A 25000-nucleotide genomic window follows, 5' to 3' on the forward strand; every position below is an offset into this window, starting at 1 on the left:
TTGATCTTTAACAGGACAGCAACGACACAACAACACCAGGCCATCGCTTCGTTTAGGCCACCGCTGGACAAAATTCAGGCTAGAAAAATGTTCGTTTTACTTACTAAGGTCATGTTTGTAGACAACAGTATGCTATAGAGGAGGGGTGTCAAAGAGCCACGTTAAAAAATCTCATCAAATCTGTGAGCCAGAGAAAAAAATGTATATATTTTGAAATAATGTTGCGCTGTAACCTAAACTGGCCACTGTTTATTTAAAGTATGCAAAAAACCTCAAGAGTAAAATACAGACACTTGTATTAGACCTTGAAATATTACTTGGACACAAATGTAAACGTCCACTGGAGCTCAGCCTTTTAAGCCTACCTACCTGCTTGAATTAGACACCTGGCATCCTTTCTTTGCTGCAAGTTCATTAACTTGCTCAGTTTCTGAGCTGCTGAGTTGACGTTTAGCGTTGATTATGGGGAAAGAACTGGTGTGGCATTGCACATAATGGTGTAGAATTGAGGTGTAACTGCTGTCCTATAGACTCTTCCTGGGGTAGGAGAGTCAGAGCGCACATTAAGTTGCAGTGCATGCTGGGGACTGTAGTCCAGCGCATTGTGAAACGGACTAATGTCATTAGAAAGACTCTTAAAGGGGAATCAGCCCGAGATTTTTCACATTTCTGCATAGTTAATCGGTTGAGATGTAAACAGGGCTCAGAAAGGCATTACATGAAATGGTTATAAACACACTGCCTGATATCTGAGACACTGTTTTATAGTTTTGAGAAGGTTCTGGTCTAATAAGCATTTTATCCATTCATGGTGGAGGGATACATGATTGTTATAAGGCAAAATAGTCCTCAAAGAAAATATATTTTATCGGATGTATGACTATTTTACCATTGTCAACACTGCATATAAACACTCAGAAGGTGTGGTTCCCTCTGTTGTAGACATGGTGACGTCTGGTTCCTATCACCGCCACTGTAGAGACATCTGAGTCTGGAAGTTTCTCAAGAGTGAACCATTTCACCCAAACCACTCTGAGTGACCGTAGCTTCATCAAAGTGAAAAAAACTGGTTCTCGTTAAACAAGTAAACACAGTTTGAGGCAAGTGCACTTATTGGTGGGGTATAAATGTCCAACTTCTGCTGATTTTTTCACCATTCGTTTTAATTTGACATCAACTGTCTCTGGTTTTCTTTCTTTTCCATCGATTTCAACAACGGGACTTAATAATTACTATTATAGTTACTTTTTGATGCTTCTGTGTCATTTTCTCTTATGTACAGTTGGGTGCAAAAGTTTGGGCACCCTCATTCCAATTCCTTTTAAAAGCCTTCTCTCCTCTAGAAATGGCAACTTAAACAGAGCCCTTTTCTGCACATTCAAGTGAGCAGTTTTGATTCATTTGCTGGGTTTACAGCTTCACCATCGCATTTTAAAATAATTTTTGTCCCAAAATGTTGAATAAAAATGAGCCTACGTGTTTCCTCTGTTATAACATATTTTAACTTGGAAAATTCACCTCAAATCTCCAAAATGGGAACATGCCTTACTTTTAATGTAAATCCATGGAACCAGGGCTTTTTCCATGTCATCTTTGGGCCTTTTATTTTGGTCCATTCATCATGAAATTTATATACAATTCGTAGGACAAGAGGCATTTTCAAATTATGTCAAAAACTGAAAAATGACAAACATGGTTTTGTTCTGAAGGCAGCGATATACAATTTGGCCATGGACGTTCAACCTTGGGCGGCACGGTGGCGTGGTGGGTAGCACTGTCGCCTCACAGCGAGGAGGGCCTGGGTTCGATTCCCCGGCCGGGTGACCGGGGTCCTCTCTGTGTGGAGTTTGCATGTTCTCCCTGTGTCTGCGTGGGTTTCCTCCGGGTTCCTCCCACAGTCCAGGACATGCAGTCAGGCCGATTGGACATGCTAAACTGCCCCTGGGTGTGAGTGTCTGTCTGTCTGTCTGTCTGCCCTGCGATGGACTGGCAACCTGTCCAGGGTGTATCCTGCCTTCCGCCCGAAGACTGCTGGGATAGGCTACAGCACCTCCCCGCGACCCTGACGGAGAAGCGGCTTGGAGAATGGATGGATGGACGTTCAACCTTTCACAAAAGACTGTATACACTTTCTGCTTTCTCATCTGCTGTAGAAAACTAAGTACCTTGTTTTTAACGGTTGTTTTCCCTTTAAATTTACAAAATGAAGGGTCTCTGACTTTTGCACAGTACTGTAAATATAACGTTTCATTAGGTGAAGCACTTTGAGCTGCACTGTATGCATGAAAGGTGCTGTATAAATACAGTTTCTAGTTGTTGTTTTCCTCTCTAACAGCCATATGATGGTGGTGCGCTATTAGGCCGTGACCTTGCAAGCAGTAATCTGAATGTGGGAAACAAACGCAGCAGTGCTGGAGCTCCGGAGTGAAAACCGCAACCTGTTATTAACAGTGCTGAGCCAAACATAAACACTGCACCAGGAAGGACGCGGCAAATCCTTCTGTTTCACCTTGAAAATGCAAACTTGCCTCCACGACCAGCCAAACAGCCACTTCTGAAACCCTTAAACACACACACATAGACGTTTTATACACCATATACACTCTACATACAACACTGAGCAACAGTCCATCTTCATTTGTTTCATTTCCAGCCAACACAGCCATTCATAACTCACCCTTCAGGAAGCATTTCTGAAAAGATTAGATATGAGATAATCCACTTGCATGAGGAAGGAGAAGCTCAAAGTACGGCTCAATCATTTGGGAAAAATATCTAAGTGCATTTTTTTTGATCGATACTGCGACTGTGATTTAAATTGTGATTATTTTCTGGAAATTGAAGACCAGGTCTATAATTTGGGCCAAGAAGAACAGAATATCCACTTTTCCTGGCTTCTGACTGGGTGTCATGTCACAGCATAGCTGTATGGCTGCTTCTGATGAGTCTATCTCCTCTTCAGGCAGTTAACAAGCTCTGACATTAGGTTAACTTTCCCCAGTTAAGACAACGTGGTTAATGAAAATGGTCCGAATGAAAACTGCAGCTGAAAATTGGAGTCTTTTTTACTGTGATCTTTCAGCCCTCGCTGAAATAAGAGAAGAAATGGTGGTTGGTATCGCATAGTCAGCAACATCTTTGCCTTCCACACTATAGGCTGAGGTTCAATCCCCACCTTAGCAAACACCCTGTACTACACCAAAAAGAGCGCTTGGGCTCCTAACACTACCTTCACCTACTCTGGATAACAGCATATGCTGAAAATGTAAATGGGATTTTAAATGTAACTAAATTCATTAAAGGTGCTACAGAAACTATGTGGCTCCTAACAACCACCTGGAAGAGCTGGTCAGCACCAAAACTGCCCCTATCAGATAATCAGCACTGAAAGCTTTCATCTCTAAGAGAGAGGAGAAGATCAAGCTGCTTCAGATCTGAAAACATCCACAGGTGTTTCTCCATCCTTCCACTGTGAGAAGACCACTGAGCGCTGTGGGTCTGAAAGGACGTGTAGCTGATCAAGAAGAACCTCACTGAGAAAAGGAGACGGACACAGCAAAGAAAGAAGCTGGACGATGGACTGACCACCCCAGAGTCCACTTCAACACCACTGAATGGGTTTGATTACTTCAGAGAATCAACCAGCTTCTCAGACTGAGCTTTGGAGGCGTGTCTGCGGGTTCTTTGAGGAGCTGGAAGTGAGGCTCCTGAAGAGAATGGAAGCTGGAATGAAGGTGAAGAGAGACTCACTCAACGCTGAAAAATGTGATAGCTGTTGAGGCTTCTGTGCTCTTTTTCCTGCCAGTGAAAAACTTGTATTTAATGGCTGTTTTGACTGTAAAGGAAGTAAGAGAGGGGGGTGTGCCCTGTATGTGTAGTAATATTGTTCAGAAATGAGTATAAAAATACACTTTACTTTAACAAAAACCATGTTTCCCATGTGCTCAGTGCCGACAGGGTCTCCCCTTTTATCATTTTTCAGCCCGTGTGTCCAGCCCGGCTCAGCTGCTGCTGTGGAGGTCTAAAGCAACAAGTGAGCGTTTGTTTCGCAGGAATGCGGGCTATGTGAGAGAGAGAGAGAGGGAGAGAGGGAGAGAGAGGGAGAGAGGGAGAGGGGGGATGGGAGGATAAAGACAGGCTGTGTGTGAGGAAGAGAGGAACGCTTTTCCCACCTCTATCAGAGCGATAAAGCCAGGACCGCGGCAATGGCCATCACCAAGTGAGGGTCAATATTGATACAGCAGGTTAAAAGTACACTGTCCTCAAGGTCCCACGGACAGGAACCGTGCCTGACCACTAAGCACGGCACATTATGACCAACCGAAACACTGAAAAAAAGAACAACTGGGAAACATGACCACCATCCTCCATTCAGTCTGGTTCAGATTGTGGTAGATGTGGTTAGTGGCTTTATTTACTTTATTCGTGTGAGTTGAGCGACTAATGATCGAGTAATCAGCGTAAATGTTCCGAGCTGTAATAATATGTCTGGCAATCAGAGGTGGGCGAAGTACTCAAACCATGTCCTTGAGTTAAAGTAGAGACCCCCAAGGTAAAATATTACTCCAGTAACAGTAGAAGTTCCTCCATTTAGACCTCCAACTTGAGTAAAAGTACAAAAGTATTTACCTTCAAATGTACTTAAGTATAAAGTATAAGTACTAAGAGTAAGAGTAATTAACTTAATGCAACTTAGTTCCAAGTTTAAGTTGAATAAAAACTGGCTTTAAACTCAGGATCACAGATGAGCTCCTTTACTATGTTGATCTGTAGGCGTCTGTTCATAAACATAAACCAGCCCAAACTCATTTACTATAAAATGAACTGGTGTTTGTAGAAATTCAGAAAAAAGCCGCGTCAGTCTCGACTGCATATGTGGACATATTTCTATATTGAGCTCTATTTACACAAAGTTAGGTTAGTTCATCATTTATGTTGAACAGACTCTCCCAAAGTTTTACGCTGCTGCGCTGACGTTGAACCGCGTGCTGCACTGGGTCGGTATGACCAACAGGTCAAAACCAGCTCTAAACAAAGTGACCGCTGGGCCCTGATTGGTGCTCTGGCTTTGCGCTTCTTTCGTTTTGACATGTGACGTTTTCATACACACAGAAACCAAAAGGAACGACAGATTTCTCAAAATGTAGGAGGAAAAAGTCGGATATTAGACTCTGAGATGTAGTGGAGTGAAAGGAGAAAGTCCAGAACGGAGAAACTTCAGTACAGATACACCAAAAATACTAAAGTACAGAAACTAATTACATTTACTCAGTTACTCAGTTACTGTGAGCCACTCTTGGCAGTGCTCTGAGAAACCGAGGTTCTGTTCTCCAGGAGCTGAATTACCAACACAGAAAAAAATGTGACTCTTTGTTTAAACCCATAATTTTGAGCTACAGTAGGTGTTACGCAACAGGCAGCGGCACCGTTTACCTGCTTGAACACTTTAACATGCTTCACTAGACGAGCTCTGTGTGAACTGGTTTCTAGGACATCTGGGTGGCATTATTTCATGTGAAAACTGTTAACAAACTGATTTCATCATTTTTGGCCAATTAAACAGCTTTATTATTAATTAAATGTAGTGAGCTAGTTAACATAACAGGACAGGCTGCTGAATGTTCAGTCGTTTTTTGAAGTAGCTGCTAAATGCGGCTCAGAATATTGAAGTGACTAAGTTTAGTAAAGTTCAGTTCACTCAGATTTATCTTTCAGTCATGGTTGTCCTTTTCCTTTCGCTATCTGCTCACACAGGATCCAGGTTCTAAGTGTTTTACAGCTTTTGGAATTACGAAGGTACGCTTAAGTAATATAGCAAAATGACAAGGATAGGTAGGGATTTACCAATATGGGACTTGTGGGTCTTTTCCATGTGCATATTGAGGCAGTCGTGGGCTGGAGGTTGTAACCGGAAGGTCGCCGGTTCGATCCCCAGAACCGACAGCACATGACTGAGGTGTCCTTGAGCAAGACACCTAACCCCCAACTGCTCCCTGGGCGCTGTGGATAGGGCTGCCCTCCGCTCCAGGCAAGTGTGCTCACTGCCCCCTAGTAGTGCGTCTATTCACTAGTGTGTATGTGGTGTTTCACTTCACGGATGGGTTAAATGTGGAGGTGGAATTTCCCCGTTGTGGGACTAATAAGGGTCTCTTAATTAATTAATCTGATGCCAATACATAAACATTAGTGTGGCACTGAAATGAAAGTTCTTGATTGGAACTAAAACCGAATTTCAGGACACATTTACCCAAAAAACCAAAAGGTTCTTTTATATATAATTTGCCCTTTTCTTTATGCATTTGAACACATATAATAGTACTATTGATGCACCATGTGGCTGAATTTCAAACAGCTTGCTAAACAATACTACATATTAGAAGTTGTAAAATTGTGAAAATATAACACTTCAGTTTCCCGAAAGCATCTAAAGCTGAATTCCGGAGTAACTCCGCTATATTAAAAGGAAAAAAACATTTATTTCTGCAGTAAAATGAATAAAATGTAGATATTTCAGCGTCACCTAAACATTCAAAAGATACTTTATCAGATATCCGTTAGAGAGATCGGTCATGTTTAGGCAGTTATCTACTGATACCGATTTGATTCTGATATTATTGTGTATCTCTACTAATAGGATATCTTATGGTTTAGTGGGAACGATTCGCAAAGCGTGTTATGTCAACCACAGGCCTGAGAAACAGACAGATTTTGAGTGAGGCTTTGGTTATTTAGCGCACTGCTCTCCAGGGCTGCTGGGATTGTTTAGGAATCCGTGGGATTCGCTCATAAACATCCCTCCACTCTCTCACACACAGAGGAGCCTGAGCAGACCGCTCAAGAGCAACTGGCTCCAGGAGAAAAATGCAGACGAGCTTTCACAACACGTCTGAGTGATGGATTTCAACCAGTGAGCTTCTAGCCGGAGTGCAGCTACGTAATCGCTCCTGAGCAGCATCGAAATCAGCACCGTGTTTACTTGTGGACTCCACACGAGAAGATGCAGTCATGTAAATTACAGAGTCACGCCTACAGACATTTCACACGCCTCTCATCTCTGCTTTCCTCCAGGTTTCAGGGCGACACACTGCCAAAAGTACCGTAACATTAGCTAGGCAGGCTCTAACGTTAAAGGTTACTTTACAGTGCTGGTGGTCATGATCTCTACAAGCATAGCCCTTTCTGTACTATTGAAAACCACCAGTGAACCAACATGTGGCATCTGAGTTTTATATGGAATGATGAAGGTGGTAAAATTGTAATAAATCTGGAAAAAAAAAAAAAAGTTTTCTCTGGGGACTAAATTTCCTTAAAATGTTCTGCATGTATCTTTTCACCGCGGATGCATTAAAAGACATATTTTAGGCCCAAACCTTCACAAAACCATTGTAAAACACTGAGTGCACTTATATGCACTTAATAATCCGATAACTGCAGGAAACTATCAGTAATCTGATCAACACGTTTAGATGCAGCTGAGTAATCAGATAACAGGAAACTACATTTGCTGGATCTTGGGGCGACGCTGGCTCGCTTATTTCCGGTACCGCTGTCTGTTTTCACACATGCACAGACTGAGAAATCCGAAAGAAATCAGAGTAAGAGCTCACATGCACAGAGAAGTCTGATTACTGAGGTAAACCCAGCCTCTATATCAGACTTCTTAATCGGATTTGTAGATCGGAGTATGGTGTTTACATGACCGTTTGAATAATTCGGATAACTGAAGAAATCATATTATGATGGGATTACTGAGCTCATCGGTCACCCGACAGCATATTCATAACAGGGAGCTTCTAGAGGTGGACATCTGGTTCCTATCACCACCACTGTGAACAGTTCTGACTTTAGAACTGCGCATTTTAACATGAAACCATGCTAAATTTCTTTGTTTACTTTCTCACAAATTACCTGCAAAAAACTCCTTATAAATTTAAGCCCATCCAAAAAGGTGCTTAGGTTATAGTTAGCATGGAAGAAATAAGAGCTAGCTAAGCCAGCTGGCTACAGCCACCAGCTATAGGAACAAAACAGGCTAGAAGTACAAAACAGGCCAGCGTTAGCAAGTTAGCTAATGTTACCATATTACGACTTACAATCTGGTCATTTTACACAAGTAGGCGAAGGTGGTGTTAGGAGTCTTGCCCAAGGACTCTTATTGGTATAGTGTAGGGTGCTGACCCAGGTGGGGGATTGAACCCCAGTCTATAAGGCAGAGGTGTTACCCACTACACTAACCAACCACTTCATACTCACATTATGGCACGTAATAAAACTTAAAAGTAATAAAACTCCAAAAATCTTTACAAAGATGAACCTGGTGAAAAGACATCGCTTGTTTACATCCATAAATGAGTGAAAAGACACACGATAACGTACTATAATGTGTTTTGCTTCAGTTTTTGCTGAAATTCACTCAAACACGACAAGCCAAAAGTGACCTAAGTCGCATAATTAGCCCTTTATCTCTGCAACACCCAGAGCTATTCCACAGCACTGCCGTCGCTCACTGTTTACCTTTCAGAAATAGCCTTCAGGTCAGACCTTAACGCTGCTGAAATGGCCAGTGTGGTCAACAGACTGAGCATATGCACCTGAGAGACCGGGCCAAACAGGTAGGCCACCACTGCGCTACTACAGAGTAGAGCATTTTTTCAGGTATCGGGTGAAGAGGTCTTTGTCGCAGTGGACGCTGATAAATAGGGACTTTACTGTAAATTATACACAATTTTCATCTCATTCCTACAGCAAACAGGCAGTCGAGAAAGCCGCAGCTTCTTCACTTCTGCACTGGACCTATGAAGCTAGTGAAGCTAATACAGCAGCAATTAGCATGATGCTAACTGCACACTTCAATCTCATTTGTCTTGAGCTGTGTTGAGCTGATAAAGAGGAGCTCCACCAATTTTACAAACACTAAAGATGTAAAAAAAAAAAAAAAAACTAATTTAGAGTGTTTTGGTGTGAAATGGTTCACTGTAGAGAAACCACTCAGATGTCACCATGACTACAACATTAGTGGTGGTTGGTTGGTGTAGTGGGTAACACCGCTACCTTCTATGCTGTAGACTGGGGTTCAATCCCCACCTGGGCAAACACCCCACACTATACCAATAAGAGTCCTTGGGCAAGACTCCTAACACCACCTTCTCCTTTCGGCTGCTCCCTTTAGGGGTCGCCACAGCGGATCATCTGCCTCCATCTTGCCCTATCCACTGCTCTCCTCTACTTTTACACCAACCATCTCCATGTCCACCTTCACTACATCCATAAACCTTCTCTGAGGTCTACCTCTTCTCCTTCTACCCGGCAGCTCCATCTCCAACATTCTTTGTCCAATATATCCACTATTCCTCCTCAACACATGTCCAAACCATCTCAACCTGGCCTCTCTGGCTTTATCTCCAAACTGCTCCACCTTCACCGTCCCTCTGATCTGCTCATTTCTAATCTTGTCCAGCCTCGTCACTCCCAACGAAAATCTCAGCATCACCTTCACCTCCCTGTGTAACATTAATCAAATTGTAAGTCGCTCTGGATAAGAGCGTCAGCCAAATGCCATTAAAAAATGTAACACTAATATTGACATTTTACTTACTATCCAGAACCACCAGAGAACCTACAGGAGTCTTCTGAGTGTTTACGTGTGATGTTGATGGTGGTAAAATTAGGGAGAATCCGAATAAACACGTTTTCTTATGACACGTATGGTAGTATTTTGCTTTCGCTGCCAAGAACGGGCTTTTAAAAATATGTTTTAGGTCAACATCTTGTCTCAAAACGATCATAAAACAGTGTCTCGGATATCAGGCAGTGTGTTCATAACAATTTTGTCTAATAACTTTGTGAAAAGAAGCTTTTAGAAACATTTCAACTCTTCAGACGTCTGGTTCCTATCACTACCACCGTGAACGATTCTGACTATGGAATCCAATAATGCAGAAAATCTGTGGAATTCCCAGTAATCGCAACTAGACTTACTTCGTTGGTTTGACACTGTATCTGTCACTCTTATCGATAAGCATGGACAAAAGACTTAAGTTTGTGCAGTTTTCATAAAACATAAGTAAGGGAAGGAGTGATAAAGAACTGGCCCGTCTTAAGCAAACAGTTGGTCTTCTTAGGAAAGTGCTGGACCAAAACATCTACAGTCAGAAGAGAGAGTCAACCTGTGCTCCAGACTCTGGGAGTGAGTTTGTGAGTTTTGTCTCTATGTGGGGTGAAGAGGGAGGGGAACCCTGGGTAGAGTTTCTCCTTATAAGCTGAGGCACAGCAGGGCTGTCACACACATACGGGGCATTTTAATAGAGCAGGATAGACATTTATTTGCCAATTATTGCTGTTACTGAAATTACAGTCAAAGGGCAGTTAAAATGACCTATAAAACAGCCCATAATCAGGCATAAAAAGCAAAAAAAAGGAAATAAAGTAGCATTATTAACACATCTGAGAACAAAGCACCAGCCTTTCTTACTAGGACTGTGAGATACGATGACTTATCATTGATATCTGTGCTTACTGATTATTAATTATTGATTACCCAATGGCAAATGATAATCACCAAGTCGGGAAAGAGAACGGACACAGAACGATAGAGGACTAATTGAATTTTAAACAGATAATATTCAATAACATACATATAAACCATTATTCTCTTTTACTGTTAAAATAATGGATTATTGCAGCGCATTACTAAGCTGTTATGCTAAAGTGTTGTGGGTTTCTCAGAGTGCAACATAACACCTGAAGAACAGGCTCAGGTGAGCTGTAAATTAATGAATGAACAACGGAAAACACTGAAAAAATCTGAAAACCACAGGGACGTAGCTTTGGAACTCACTCACTCACTCACTCACTCACTCACTCACTCACTCACTCACTCACTCACTCACTCACTCACTCGCACATGTTCAGCAGTCTTAAGTTTCTCCATAAGGGGGAAGCTCATAATTTGTTTCTGGGTGCATTATTTAAAAAGAAGAAACAGCCATGAACACACACCAGCAGGAGCTCACAAAATCACCTTTTTTTTAGTCCTGGTTATTTTACCAAAGTTGAGCTACTCTATGTTATATTATCCAATATGCAATTTTAATAAAATCAGTTAATACTTAAGGCTTGGGGGTGGGGGTGGTGATATAATTGATAATGCAGTTTTAAAACAGAAGATATAGTGCTAATTATTCTTAGGATATATCAGGTCTAATTCCCACTGTACTTTTTATCTTTTATATTTATGCATATCGCTGTTGTCGGAAGAAAACCTCGTATCTCCAAAATGGTAACTTTACAGGAGAAGGAAAAAACCTACTTTACTTTTAATGGAAGTCAATGGAACCAGGCGTTTTTCCAAGTCATTTTGGGCCGTTTCTTTAGGTCCGTTCATCATGAAATTTACACACAGTGTGAAGGAAAAACAGGTATTTTCAGATTATGTCAAAAAGTAAAAATTGACAAAAATGGAGATACAAGGTTTTCTTCCGACTGCAGCGATAATGTAAAGCATGTGCAGATAATTTCTACATGGACAAAATACTAACAACATTAAAACAGTACAACAGTTTCAAGTATTAAAGACAAAAACTTGCTGTGATATAATCAGTTCATGTGGACATGCTGTATCATATTTAATGCATCACACACAGAACTCGCTCCAACTCCTCAAACAGAGTGCAACACTGACCTGTGCACAAGTTCAGTCATCACAGTGCCGTCTGGGTCCTCCGGCCAGGGCGGACCCCAAAATAATCCAATCCAATTAGACACATGTCTCTGACAAGGCGGCGCTGGGCAGGGTCGCGACCCTGGTGGACATTCAAACCCCCGTTATACACTGTGAGAACGTCATTAAGGGAGACGTTTCAATGGCATAAGCAGGTCAGCGCGAAATGGCGCGAGAAACATCTGCTTTGGAAATCTATAAAACACGGCTTTCAGAGAGGCTCGTAAAAAGCAGTCCGTCTCCAGCACCCTTTTAGGTCAGCCCAGTGAGAGCGGCAAGAAATAACTGCCATTTAAGGTGACCTGCGCAACTTGAAGGAAAAAAAAACACACACAGTTGAAAAAACAATGCATGCTTATTGGAGCTGGCCATAACTCTCAGGGGACCGAGCTCCAGCTCTCTGCTATTCTTACATGGGAAAATCAGCCTCAGGCCAAACTCTGCCAATTTGAGCTGGAAGAGCAAAGCTGGAGAAGATCCTGGTCCTTTCGTTTATTCCATCTTCAGTCAAAACGCTCTTTAAATGCCAGTCATTCATTCTTACTGGCAGGTCAATAGCAGAAAACATACACACTAAACATCCAGTATTTAACTTCATTCCAGCCTCCATCCTCTTCAGGAGACTCACTTTCAGCTCCTCAAAGAACCTGCAGACACGCCTCCAAAGCTCAGTCTGAGAAGCTGGTTGATGATTTTCTGAAGTGATCAAACCCATTCAGTGGTGCTGAGGTCAGGACTCTGGGGTGGTCAGTCCATCGTTCAGCTTCTTTGTTTGATGTGTCCGTCTCCTTTTCTCAGTGAGGTTCTTCTTGATCAGCTACACGTCCTTTCAGACCCACAGCGCTGAGTGGTCTCCTCACAGTGGAAGGATGGACAGGAACACCTGTGGATGTTTTCAGATCTGAAGCAGCTTGATCTTCTCCTCTCTCTCAGAGATCAAAGCTTTGAGTGCTGTTTATCTGATGGGGGCAGTTTTGGTGTTGACCAGCTCTTCCAGGTGGTTGTTAGGAGGAACATTTTCTCTCTAGCTTTTAATCAGTTTTTGAACTCCAGTTTTTTCTCCTTCATTATGTGAGTGCATTATCAGATTGATCTCATCTCCAAAATGAAGACGTGGTACGTTTTGACCGGAAGTTAAATAAAGGAAGGTTGATCTCTGACTTTCCGACAGCGCTGTGAGTTCATTCAATACTAAATTTCAGCACCTAAATATTCAGTCTTACCAGCACGAATGAGCCAATAAGCATTTTTTAACCTATCAAACCTCAGATATGCTAAATATTATGATACTGTGTGTCGAGAAAATGTCTTGCAGTGCGTATTGTGATATAACTCTGCTGTATTGCCCATCCATATATATATATATATATATATATAGTTTATCAATTCGTTGGTGTGGGAAGAAAACCTCTTATCTCCATTTTTGCTGTTTTTCAGTTTTTGACGTAATTTGAAATGACCTGTCGTCCTTTACGTTGTATACAATTTCATGATGAATGAACCAAAAGAAACGGCCCAAAATTACTTGGAAAAAAATCTGGTTCCATTGACTTACATTAAAAGTAAAAGTTCCCATTTTGGAGATACGAGGTTTTCTTCCAACAACAGTGAATTTCTAACTTTCGCAGTTCTGTTAAAAGCAGAGGCTCCTAAATGGTTCGCTGCTCGTGCATCTCATTTACAACGGCAGCTTATTTAAAGACCCATTTAAAAACCTAACCATAAATAGTTTTGGGCAAAATATTGCAGGTCAGTCTTTAACCACAACATGTCACGGATTCACTAATGCGTTTACATTAGAATAGCAACGATACAGTCGTGTGCAAAAGTTTGTGCACCCCCGGTTTGTTCATTTATTTTCCGTTCCTAAGAGTGAATAAGTGAACACCTCCCCCACAGAGAACACACTTCAATGCACAATTGCTGAATATTTGCTGAATTTAACACTTTGGGGAAAAAAGGAACACAAAAAGTGGCCTGGAGAAAAGTTCTAGCACATTTTAGACGGAATATTTTTGGGTTTTTTCCCCCAAACTCAGTAAATAAATAGGAACTGTTCAATACAATCTACATGAAAATATGCCATGTTTAAGTTTCCCTACCGGAGACAAAGAGCCTCAAGCTCACATCGCTGATCCTGAAAGCCACGGCCGTTTTTTAAGGCTACACAACGCCGAAGCAAATATTGTTCATTGTTGATGAGGGTGCCTGGCTGACAGTGGTGCCTGGGGCTCGCCTCATTGTACCCCCATCACTGAAAAGCTGGAACGAGGGGACGGCCTTTCTATAGCTGAGCTTCGACCGAGACAATAAACTCATAAAAAAAGACCTTTAAATCACTTTCAATCACACCGTGGCCTCTGATTTACGGCAGCCCCTTGTTCATGCTCTGAAACTCCACCCAGTTAACCGCTGCTCATTACACTTTGAAGACGTGCAGTGACCCAAAACATTCAGCGTCCAGATACGATCGCCTGCATTTCTCCTCGAAACTCAGACATACATTGTGAAATATGTTATAATATGGTTTTAACTGGTACTTGAGCCTCAGTGAAACAGATAGCACTCAGAATTTTACACAATCCATCTGTACATTACTGTTATGTGCCTAACCATCTTAGTCTTAGGTTATTAGTAAATTGTACTAAATACATTTTAATTAGAATCCCTTAAACTTAAGGCATACTGATTATAATTTTAAGGCTTGTTATCTATTAATTATTCAATATCTACTACTGATTATTCAATATCTGCTGTATATTGTATATTACATTCAGTTCCTCCTATATATTATTTAGTATCTACTACAAACTATTTAATAACTATTGTAAACAATTCAATAACCACTATAAACTATTCAACCGCTACTATAAACTATTCAATAACTACTGTAAATTATTCAACAACTACTAGAAACTATTCAATAACTATTACAAATTATTCAGTAACTACTACAAAGTATTCAACAGCTACTATAAACTATTCAATAACCACTAAAAACCATTAAATACCTAGCAAAACTATTAAATAACAGCTTTAAATTATTCAATATCTACTACAAATTATTCAATATCTACTACAAATTATTCAATATCTACTACAAACTATTCAATAACTATTGTAAATTATTCACTAATTACTACAAATTATTCAGGAACTATAAACTCTTCAATAACCACTCTTTTAAAAGACGGTTCTTTAAGGGTCCTTTTTAGTTAACACGGTGGTTCTATACAGAACCATGAACACTCAAAGAACCATTTGCAAGGTGAAATGGTGAAATGCTTCGCAGTGTCAAGCTTGCAGCATTGGAAGAACACTAGAACACGTTCTGGTGCTATATAGAACCATTTCAAATCAGTCCCCATCAGTCTGAGGAACCAGCAAACTGACGTGTAGAACCCTAACCCTAACCCTAACCCTAACCCTAACCCTAACCCTTTTCACTTCAGATCAGGCCCAGCGTTAACATCACCAACCACTTCTGAAATATACGGCTAATCTGCTTCCCTGTGAGCTGTGTCACGCTCCTGTCTCCACTCAAACGTCTGAAACATCTGCTCTGCAGCAGCTCTGATCCGGAATGACCCAGTCTGTCCTAATCTGACTTTAAATGAATGAATCAAAGTGAAGTCTAGCAGCACAAAGCAAAGGGGCATCTGTGGAATTCCTCCAGGATCGGCGGAGTTCATCCAGGTTCGGCGGAGTTCCTCCAGCAGGGATTTAGTCTTTATTTCAACAACCATAAGAGCCAGAGCGTGTAATCCACCCCCCCAGTACAGTGTAGAATTTCTCTTCCTGCGGCCAATTAGGCCCTTTTTCCAAATTTGCCCTTTCCTGCGTTTAGCTAGATTACAGGGGCGGGAAAACAACCCGCTCTGCAACTCACAAGTCACTCTTTCACCAAATCCCATTTGCATAATTCATACAGGTAACTTCCACCAGCGCTGCTATGACAGACAGACAGACAGACAGGATCTGGGCATCACAGCTCTGAGCTAAACATTAGCCACGAATGTTCAACTGGACATGGAAAGAGGAATGAAGTCAGCCTAAAGGCCGGCGGGTTTACTGGCAAAATGACACTCATTTCTACAGAATTCACCACCGACTTCCGAAGTAAATGCGTTCTGCGTGCGAAACTTCACACTTCAGTGAACTATGACACTAGACTAAATTTGCATCCTCAACCAATACGTAGCTCATTAAGGGGAGACGGCCACTTCTTGTTTCTCCTATTAGCTCAAAACCATGACTGCGAAACACTACAGGGCACCTGTGAGTAAGTCCTCAATGAATACATCAATGAATATATATATAATGGAGCTTAACCACTAAAAACCAATACTGGAACTTGTCTGTTTGGACGTAACTGTGGAAAGTAGAAGGATTTATTCTGTTAATAAAAAAGATCAAGGAAAACTCATCCGTATGCTCACGTTCTCCAAAGAGAACAGGTTTTGAGCCGTGGTAAACTAACATTACTGCTAATGAGAGCTGATTGGTTGACATTACTGCTAATGAGCCCTGACTGGTTGGCATTACTGCTAATGAGCCCTGATTGGTTGACATCACTGCTAATGAGCCCTGATTGGTTGACATCACTGCTAATGAGCCCTGATTGGTTGACATTACTGCTAATGAGCCCTGACTGGTTGGCATTACTGCTACTGAGAGCTGACTGGTTGGCATTACTGCTAATGAGCCCTGACTGGTTGGCATTACTGCTACTGAGAGCTGATTGGTTGACATTACTGCTAATGAGCCCTGATTGGTTGACATTACTGCTAATGAGCCCTGATTGGTTGACATTACTGCTAATGAGCCCTGATTGGTTGACATTACTGCTAATGAGCCCTGATTGGTTGACATTACTGCTAATGAGAGCTGATTGGTTGACATTACTGCTAATGAGCCCTGATTGGTTGACATTACTGCTACTGAGAGCTGATTGGTATTATGGCTAGCGAGAGCTGACTGGTTGGTATTACTGTTACTGAGCACTGATTGGTTGGTATTACTGTTACTGAGCACTGATTGGTTGGTATTACTGTTACTGAGCACTGATTGGTTGGTATTACTGTTACTGAGCACTGATTGGTTGGTATTACTGTTACTGAGCACTGATTGGTTGGAATGACTGTTACTGAGTGCTGATTGGTTGGTATTACTGTTACTGAGCACTGATTGGTTGGAATGACTGTTACTGAGTGCTGATTGGTTGGTATTACTGTTACTGAGCACTGATTGGTTGGAATGACTGTTACTGAGTGCTGATTGGTTGGAATGACTGTTACTGAGCACTGATTGGTTGGAATGACTGTTACTGAGTGCTGATTGGTTGGCAAACTGATAGGCCGTTGACTAAATAAAGCTGGTCTGGCTCAGTGACGTCCTGAACATACATAAAACACAGAAAGTTCTATAACTGGAGTTCAAAAATATAACAGCAGTGGTGAAATATTTGATGCCGTTATGCGTTCAGAAAGATTCAAAAGATTGAGTGTTTCCAAAGTATGACACTGCACAAACGCTCCACGGGAACCAATTCAACTTACCAATTAGACAAACCCAGAAAATCTGTGAAGGGGTGCAGTTTTGTTTACTTTACACTTACAAAACTCTGGTCCATTCGTCGTGAAATTTACACATGAAATGAAATGAAAAGGACGACCAGCCTTTTTTAATTATTTTACAAAGTATACATACACAAGGCTTTGCTTTGGCAGCACCATAATCCTTCTCTGTGTGGGCTGATGGCTTTTGTACTTTTTGTACATCTTGTACTTTCGCAAAACAGGAGACTTGATCAGAGATTTAAGGATAAGGAAGGTTCTGCGAAAAGAGGTACATCGAACTATGCATTCAAACTATGCCAGCAATGCGATCCCGTCACATCGTTTGTAAACATTCTGGCTGTGGGGGGGTGAGTAGAGGAATGCAGTCTGCAGAGCTCGGCCCGCTACCTCAGCAACACACACGCCGTGGCTCCAAGGAAAATAAAAAGCAGCTAAAAGCGAAAAGCAGTGGTCACACACGGCCAGCTCTTCAAACCACTCTCCAGCCTAGGCAGGGTCAAGCACCCTCCCTGACCTGCCGAACAAAGGAGGAGATTCCTCCAGACCTCAGAGCTTCACGTGGACAGGCCACGAGAGACGAGGCAGCACGAAACTCTCCAGTCGTGATATCAGGGACCAAAATGATTCCGGTTTCCTGCATATGTTTTTAAATATATATTGTATGAATTAAAAACACTGTGGAATAGAATTTAATAGCATTTTAACGCCTTAAAATTCACTACTTTCAGGGATATCAATGCAAACTGGCCGAGCTATTCTTAGATTATGTAAGTGTGTAATAAAACTTGATGGGCCTGCTGATGGGTCCGCGGCCATTTGAGGGGTTAAATGACTCAAACTGATCAGCGGCCTGTATTTGCATGTGTGTATACGTCCATGTATGTAGCTCTTCACTGAAAATTCCACTGTAAAATCCATCTAACGTTCACATGCAGGTTGGAATAACTCACGCTCATCTTGCTGTACTTCACTTGCAGTAATCTCACTCACTCGTATCTCAGTTCCCTACATTTATACCCATAAATCTCAATGCCGCTAATAAGACCAACGACATGGCTTGTGGCTAAATAACCACAAACCCATGCGTCACTTGGTTAAACTCAAGAAAGACTTGCTTATGTGCATAAGACACTGTTATATCGACATAAACACAGCGTTCCGACTTCAGGAAGGTTGCTGCCGCTACGGATATATTTCGGTGCGTTTGGCTCTGATTTCTCGTCAAACCTTTCCCGGTTTTGTGAAAAGAGTTGTGTGCGTATGAGCTGCGCATTCAAACTACGCAAGCTTGTCACATCCTATTGGTAACAGTGGTAAACTGGTAAACACAACCCTTGTTTATTCACTCATATCGTCTCCATTTTTTGCGATTTTTATTTTTATGCATTATTTGAGCTCAGCAGATGTTCTTAATATTATGCGAACATTTCCTGATGACTGGACCAATAGAAACATTCCAAACTTGCTTGGAATAAAATCTCTTTCCATTAACTTACACTGACGGTAAAGAAGGTTTCTGCCCTCTCCTGTAAAGTTAGTATTTTGGACATACTTGTTTTTCTAGTGGTTAAATTAATGGTGCACTATATGATTCTGGAAAACGGCGGTTAATATTTTAGTCTAATAGCAAAACAAAGACAACTGTCCCTTCAGTGCTCCTTCACAAGCTCCGCCCCCCAGATTTATGGTCGCACACATGGACACTAACGTTAGCTAGGCTGGGGGCTGAAGTTGCTGCAGTGAAGCTAAACAGTTGCAATTATAAACATTAGCAAATGGCATAAACAATACTGACCTATTGGGTCTGCGAAGCAACAAAAATAGGCTAATGTTGCCCACCTGGCAAGCAGAAACAGAGCAGCCTCCTCACCCGTTTTCATGCCTTTCAGCTCTCTATGAAGCTGAAGTCGGCTTCCTACTTGACAGATTCGTGTCAGAATTTTCCCGTTCCACCTTAACTTCTGCATATGACTGTATAGTCCGTTATAGGAAAAGGTAAATATTCATAAAACGTATACATTTAGAGTAAAACCACCTGGATTAGAATTACAGAGAAATCTGTCATGGACTTCTATGATGTTACAAATGCAGTAAAATGACCACAATGCACATATTTTAGCACAGTAACCCAGCGTCACCTAAACATTCGGCTCTTACTGGGCACAAAAACTACATATCAGGTGGAAATACTGGTCAAATCTAAATCTGCCCAATGCTGGTGTGTTTTTATGTGGATTTCTGCAGACACGGTTCTGATATCATTGTGAATCTCAGTTTTTTAGGATCTTTCCCATTTGAAACTGTACGATTATCACCGGGTTTCTGTTGTGGTCTATTATTAAAACCGGTAACCGTCCCACTCCTGCTGGTCACGCTGGGAGGCCACAGCCACCACAGGCCTTCAAAAGGGAAGCCGCGTGTACGGGCCAGGATTAGCAAAACTGGGCCCGATCCAAGCCGACCCAAACAGCAAGAAGGCCCGGAATGCAATAATCACACACGCAAGAGCAGCCACCCACTTAATCTTCACTCACTCTTTCATTACTAAACCGTTCCCTGAAGGTTTTGAAACGCTTCGCTTAAGATTTGAAAAAGGAGCGGCGAGAAAATCAAAGCGTTTAATTATGGAGTAGTGTACTATTCTCAAGCCCTTTTCTCTCCTGAGTAGCCCCACAATGTTGGAATTCACTATATAAATGTCCAGATCAGACGCTTCCCTTGCCCTTTTACCCAGACCATTTCATCACAATACCAAAATCTACTCACAAGCCTGGATCATCCCATCGCTTTATATGGACCTTTATATGGAGCCAGAGATTTGGAGCTTTCCCCTCTCCCTCCCTCCCTCCCTCCCTCCCTCTCTTCAAAACAGAGCAAACCCAAAAAGAAGCACTCACTCAAAAGCATCATCCAAACCAGGAAAAAACCGTGGGAGCCTGGCCTGCAGTATTTCCAGTGAAGAGTAACGTTCCCATTAGAAAAACAGCAAGAATTTCCTGAAGACCGAGGATAATGACATTATTTCAGACTACACTGGGGTCCATCTGGGACCTGCAGTCAGTCCACCAAAGAGCAGGTCACAGGGGAGAGAGATAAGGCCAGGTTAGTGACCGACCAGCCAAGGACAAACAAATCCAGCATGCATGAAAGCAAAACATGGCAAGCGCGAATCCATGACAGCCTGACCTCACAATGAATTCACTGTACGCTGATTTTGATGGTTTTGCACGAATGAACAAATAAGAAAAGCCTAAAATTTTCAAATGTAACACTAGGCTAAAAAGTGGCTCTCCGCTGCAGTCGAAAATCAGATCTATCAAGCCTGGTCCAGGGCTATTTTACCTGATTTAAGGCTATTTTCATCCCATTCAAAAATATTTTGTCTTTTTTTTCCAACCTACAATGACAATAAAACCCCCCTTCGTGCTCTGTATCTGCAGCATATGTACATTCAGACAATCATCTGAAAAGTTCTAAAGTGTCGTCGAAGGACAGAAAACATTATACGGCTTTTTGAGAATTCCAAAGTTTGTTTGATTAAAGCATTCAGATATAAACAAACTTTTTCCTGTTTCCGTTTTGTTTCTAAAATTGTTTCTTTACCACCAGTGAACCTACAGGAGCCCTCTGAGTTTTATACTGAGTGTTGCTGATGTCAAAATAGTAGATAATCTGAAAAAATAAACACATTTTTAGGGGTAATTTTGCGTCATAACACCCTGCATGTGCCTCAGTCATAAATGGTAGGCCTGAACGACTCGGGGAAAATTTCTAATTGCAATTTTTTGTTTAAATTGCGATTGTTTTCTATGAATTAAGGTTCAGGCCTGAACACCAGAAGCGTGAACCCTGAACGCAGCCTCTCCTGTAACATCACTTTGCTGTTATAATTTCTTATTTATTTTGCCTTTAAATTTTAATGATGCTTTTCTCTGAAAATCTGTTGCTTTAATCATGTTTTAATCACATTACTAATTTCTATTCTCCTTTCATTTGTTACTGTTTAAACTTAAATCATTTGAATGATCTTTGCATTTCATCGGGTGTGAAGCTCTTTGATTGACTACAGTATAAAAGGTGCTATATAAATAAACTTGCCTTGCCTAAAGTGCCAGACTACCAGCAAGTTGTGGCTGTGATGTCACAACACACAAAGGTTTAATTGGTCCAACTTATCTATAGGCAGTTCACAAGCGCTGTGTTATTACGGAAAATTAACTCACTTCAAACGTGAGACAGTATTTTGAAGAATGTTGGCTATAATTTTAAAAAGTTTGAAAACTGCAAAATCTTTCAGCCTTAATAAATGAACTTTAAAAATAGGTATTTTAGACCTATATCTTATCTTAAAACAGTGTCTCCGGCATCAGGCAGTGAATTCATAACCTGTAATAGCGTTCCCTGAGTGAGCTTTTAGAGGTGGACGTCCGGTTCCTATCACCACCACTGTGAACAGTTTGTCTGGAACAGAGCGTTTCACACCAAACCGCTCTGAATGACTCTGTTTACACCTTAGCCTCAGTCTTTTGTACACTTCTGTTTTCCCCATTCTAGATCCAGCTCAGGAAAAGCTTTGTTAACTAGTTAATGAGTTGAACCAGACGTGCTAAATGTGGGAAAACCCATTAACGTGCAAAGTGTGGGATCGCCAGGAGTGTAACTGGTAACTGCCGCTGTAGGTCGTATTAGATCTTACTGGTACCGATCATGAGCAGGCACCAAATAAACAAGGAACCATCAGCACCGGACTAACGACCAACAGAAAAAGCACAGCTGTTTTCCGGGTGCCAACAGTTCTGGTTCTGTTTTAAAGTGGAAAATGAACCCTATCAACTTCACCATGACAACCAATCTCATGACAAAGCCTGCAGGATCTCAGCTCACCTTTAGAGTTGAAGGCCTCTTTGAGGTGAAGCAGCACATCCGCGAATCTCCGGACGTCGCTGACCAGCTGCATGATGTAGTCCGGGTCGGCGCCGGCTGCATCCAGACTGTCCGATCCGGAGCTGATAGAGCTCAGGGAGCCGCTCTTAGTGGTACGGCCCAAACCCCAGCTGCCCGAGCCAGACCTGGAGCTGGATCCGGAGCCCAGCGGGAGAAAGTGTGAGTTGGAGAATCGCGCGATGCGTTTATTTCCTACGCTGCTCTGCTGCAGCATCCCGCCGGCGAACATCCCGACCACAGCCAGCTCGGAAAACCACAGAACGATGCTTTCACAAGTCTCAGAAGATCCACGAGGGTCCTCACCTCACCGCCAGCAGCTCCTGGACACAAAATAGGCTGTTAAAGATCAGCAGCCCAAAAACGGTTCAGTGTGTTTGAATCGATTATAATCGGCGATAATGACGAACAATAAAGGATCTGATTATCTTTTACAGCCAAAATAAAGAACCTGGATATACAACCAATAGCACACGCAGCCGAAAGCCCAATCCAGTGGTCCTCAAGTCCAGTCATGGAACCATCTGCACCATCTATAGCTGTACTCAAGAACATGCAGGTCATATGAAGAAGGGTTGGACGGTTAGCTGATCTTTTGAAGGTGCCTGGTGATAAAAAAACCAACCTGTACAGTTTTTGGTTCTTTGTTTGGTAAAATGGTTCTTCAGATTGATGGAGCGTGTGCTGTATATGGTTCCTTAGAGAAGCTATTCGAAAATGGTTCTTGTATTGCTACGATGTCAAGCTTGTAACAACCGAAGAACCCTTTTTGCTGCTTTGAAGAACGATTCCACCATGCAAATGGTATGAAAAAGGTTCTATAACACCAAAAAGGGTTCTTGTTTTGCTATGACATCAAGTGTGTAACACCTAAAGAACCCTTTTTGCTGCTTGGAAGAACCATTTACGCATGCAAAACGGTTTGAAAATGGTTCTATAGCACCAAAAAGGTTCTTGTACTGCTACGAAGTCAACCTTGTTGGGCTGGTGCTGCTGCTCTGGCCTCCCTTTCTGCAGAAACACACGCTGTTCTCTCGCGAGGGCCGTCTGTTCCACGACACTCCGCTGGAACCTTGCTGTTCTACGCCTCTGATACGGTTCCAGCTCAAATAAACAAGCCATAGGACTTCACAACGGGCCCAACGACCAGGCCTGTTCTGAGCCAGACAGCTCCAAACTTCCTCATCAGGTAGCGGCTCAGGTTCGTGATGAGGCAGTTTCAGGGGGAGAGATGAAGCCCTGACTTCCTCTTCTTCCTCAATAAAGCTGAAAGCTTATCACAGCCACTCTAAATCACACCAGGCGCTGGATTTCAAAGCAGGAGCCACACAGAATAAGCAGGGCTGGAGGATCTAAGCAGCAGTAAATAAAGCAACGAAAAAGGCTCCTCTTCTACTTTTATGACAGGGAACAATGAGAACTGCTATTCACGTTGTAATTACAGCAGCATTACATGGTAATAAGCAGTAAAACTCTGGAAAGGGACACACTGTTGTGATCCCTGTGCCTCATCCCATGTGCTATTGCACTGGCAACCAGTTAACAGCACACACTCTCATATAAACCTGCAGCTTTACAGGTCACGTCTGGGTTTTCTCTGACCAGCAGTGACTCGTCTGTGAGCTTCTCGGTCCTCGGTCCACGGCAGAGCGGAGTGACCCTTTAAATGGGGGGCAGAAAGCAGCGCCGGGCACTTTCCTCCATCTCTCCGTCTCCCTGAGCTGCTGGCGCGGCTCACAGTAACAGAGTCGAAGCCTCAGCAGCTTCTCCACGAGCCGCTCAGCAGACAGAGCCCGCAGAACCGGCAGAACCCAGCTCTCCTCTCTCCGCTCCTGCAGACAGAGCCCACAGAACCGGCAGAACCCAGCTCTCCTCTCTCCGCTCCTGCAGACAGAGCCCACAGAACCGGCAGAACGCAGCTCTCCTCTCTCCGCTCCTGCAGACAGAGCCCACAGAACCGGCAGAACCCAGCTCTCCTCTCTCCGCTCCTGCAGACAGAGCCCACAGAACCGGCAGAACCCAGCTCTCCTCTCTCCACGCTCAGCAGACAGAGCCCACAGAACCGGCAGAACCCAGCTCTCCTCTCTCCACGCTCAGCAGACAGAGCCCGCAGAACCGGCAGAACCCAGCTCTCCTCTCTTCACGCTCAGCAGACAGAGCCCGCAGAACCGGCAGAACCCAGCTCTCCTCTCTCCACGCTCAGCAGACAGAGCCCGCAGAACCGGCAGAACCCAGCTCTCCTCTCTCCGTTCCTGCAGACAGAGCCCACAGAACCGGCAGAACCCAGCTCTCCTCTCTCCACGCTCAGCAGACAGAGCCCACAGAACCGGCAGAACGCAGCTCTCCTCTCTCCGCTCCTGCAGACAGAGCCCACAGAACTGGCAGAACCCAGCTCTCCTCTCTCCACGCTCCTGCAGACAGAGCCCACAGAACCGGCAGAACCCAGCTCTCCTCTCTCCACGCTCAGCAGACAGAGCCCACAGAACCGGCAGAACCCAGCTCTCCTCTCTCCACGCTCCTGCAGACAGAGCCCACAGAACCGGCAGAACCCAGCTCTCCTCTCTCCACGCTCAGCAGACAGAGCCCACAGAACCGGCAGAACCCAGCTCTCCTCTCTCCGCTCCTGCAGAGAGAGCCCACAGAACCAGCAGAACCCAGCTCTCCTCTCTCCACGCTCCTGCAGACAGAGCCCACAGAACCGGCAGAACCCAGCTCTCCTCTCTCCACGCTCAGCAGACAGAGCCCACAGAACCGGCAGAAC

At 43.0% G+C, this 25000-nt stretch overlaps 1 protein-coding gene across 3 annotated transcripts in view; it reads right to left on the reverse strand.

Moving 5' to 3' along the window:
• Nucleotides 1–25000, reverse strand: part of arhgap29a (Rho GTPase activating protein 29a) — a 111638-nt gene that overhangs the window by 85440 nt on the left and 1198 nt on the right. The window contains exons 1-2 of one of the 3 annotated variants that reach the window (XM_017684516.2): nucleotides 23215–24007; nucleotides 22183–22562 (exon numbers count right to left, since the gene is read on the reverse strand). In XM_017684516.2, the coding sequence (XP_017540005.1) occupies nucleotides 22183–22471 (289 nt within the window). In that variant the 5' untranslated portion in view covers nucleotides 22472–22562; nucleotides 23215–24007. Of the gene's footprint in view, nucleotides 1–11680; nucleotides 11900–22182; nucleotides 22563–23214; nucleotides 24008–25000 lie in introns of those variants that run through there. The other 2 variants (XM_037536761.1, XM_037536762.1) reach the window with 2 other exon arrangements.

Source organism: Pygocentrus nattereri, chromosome 3, assembly GCF_015220715.1.
Source record: "Pygocentrus nattereri isolate fPygNat1 chromosome 3, fPygNat1.pri, whole genome shotgun sequence".
In the NCBI taxonomy this organism is placed as follows: Eukaryota; Metazoa; Chordata; class Actinopteri; order Characiformes; family Serrasalmidae; genus Pygocentrus; species Pygocentrus nattereri.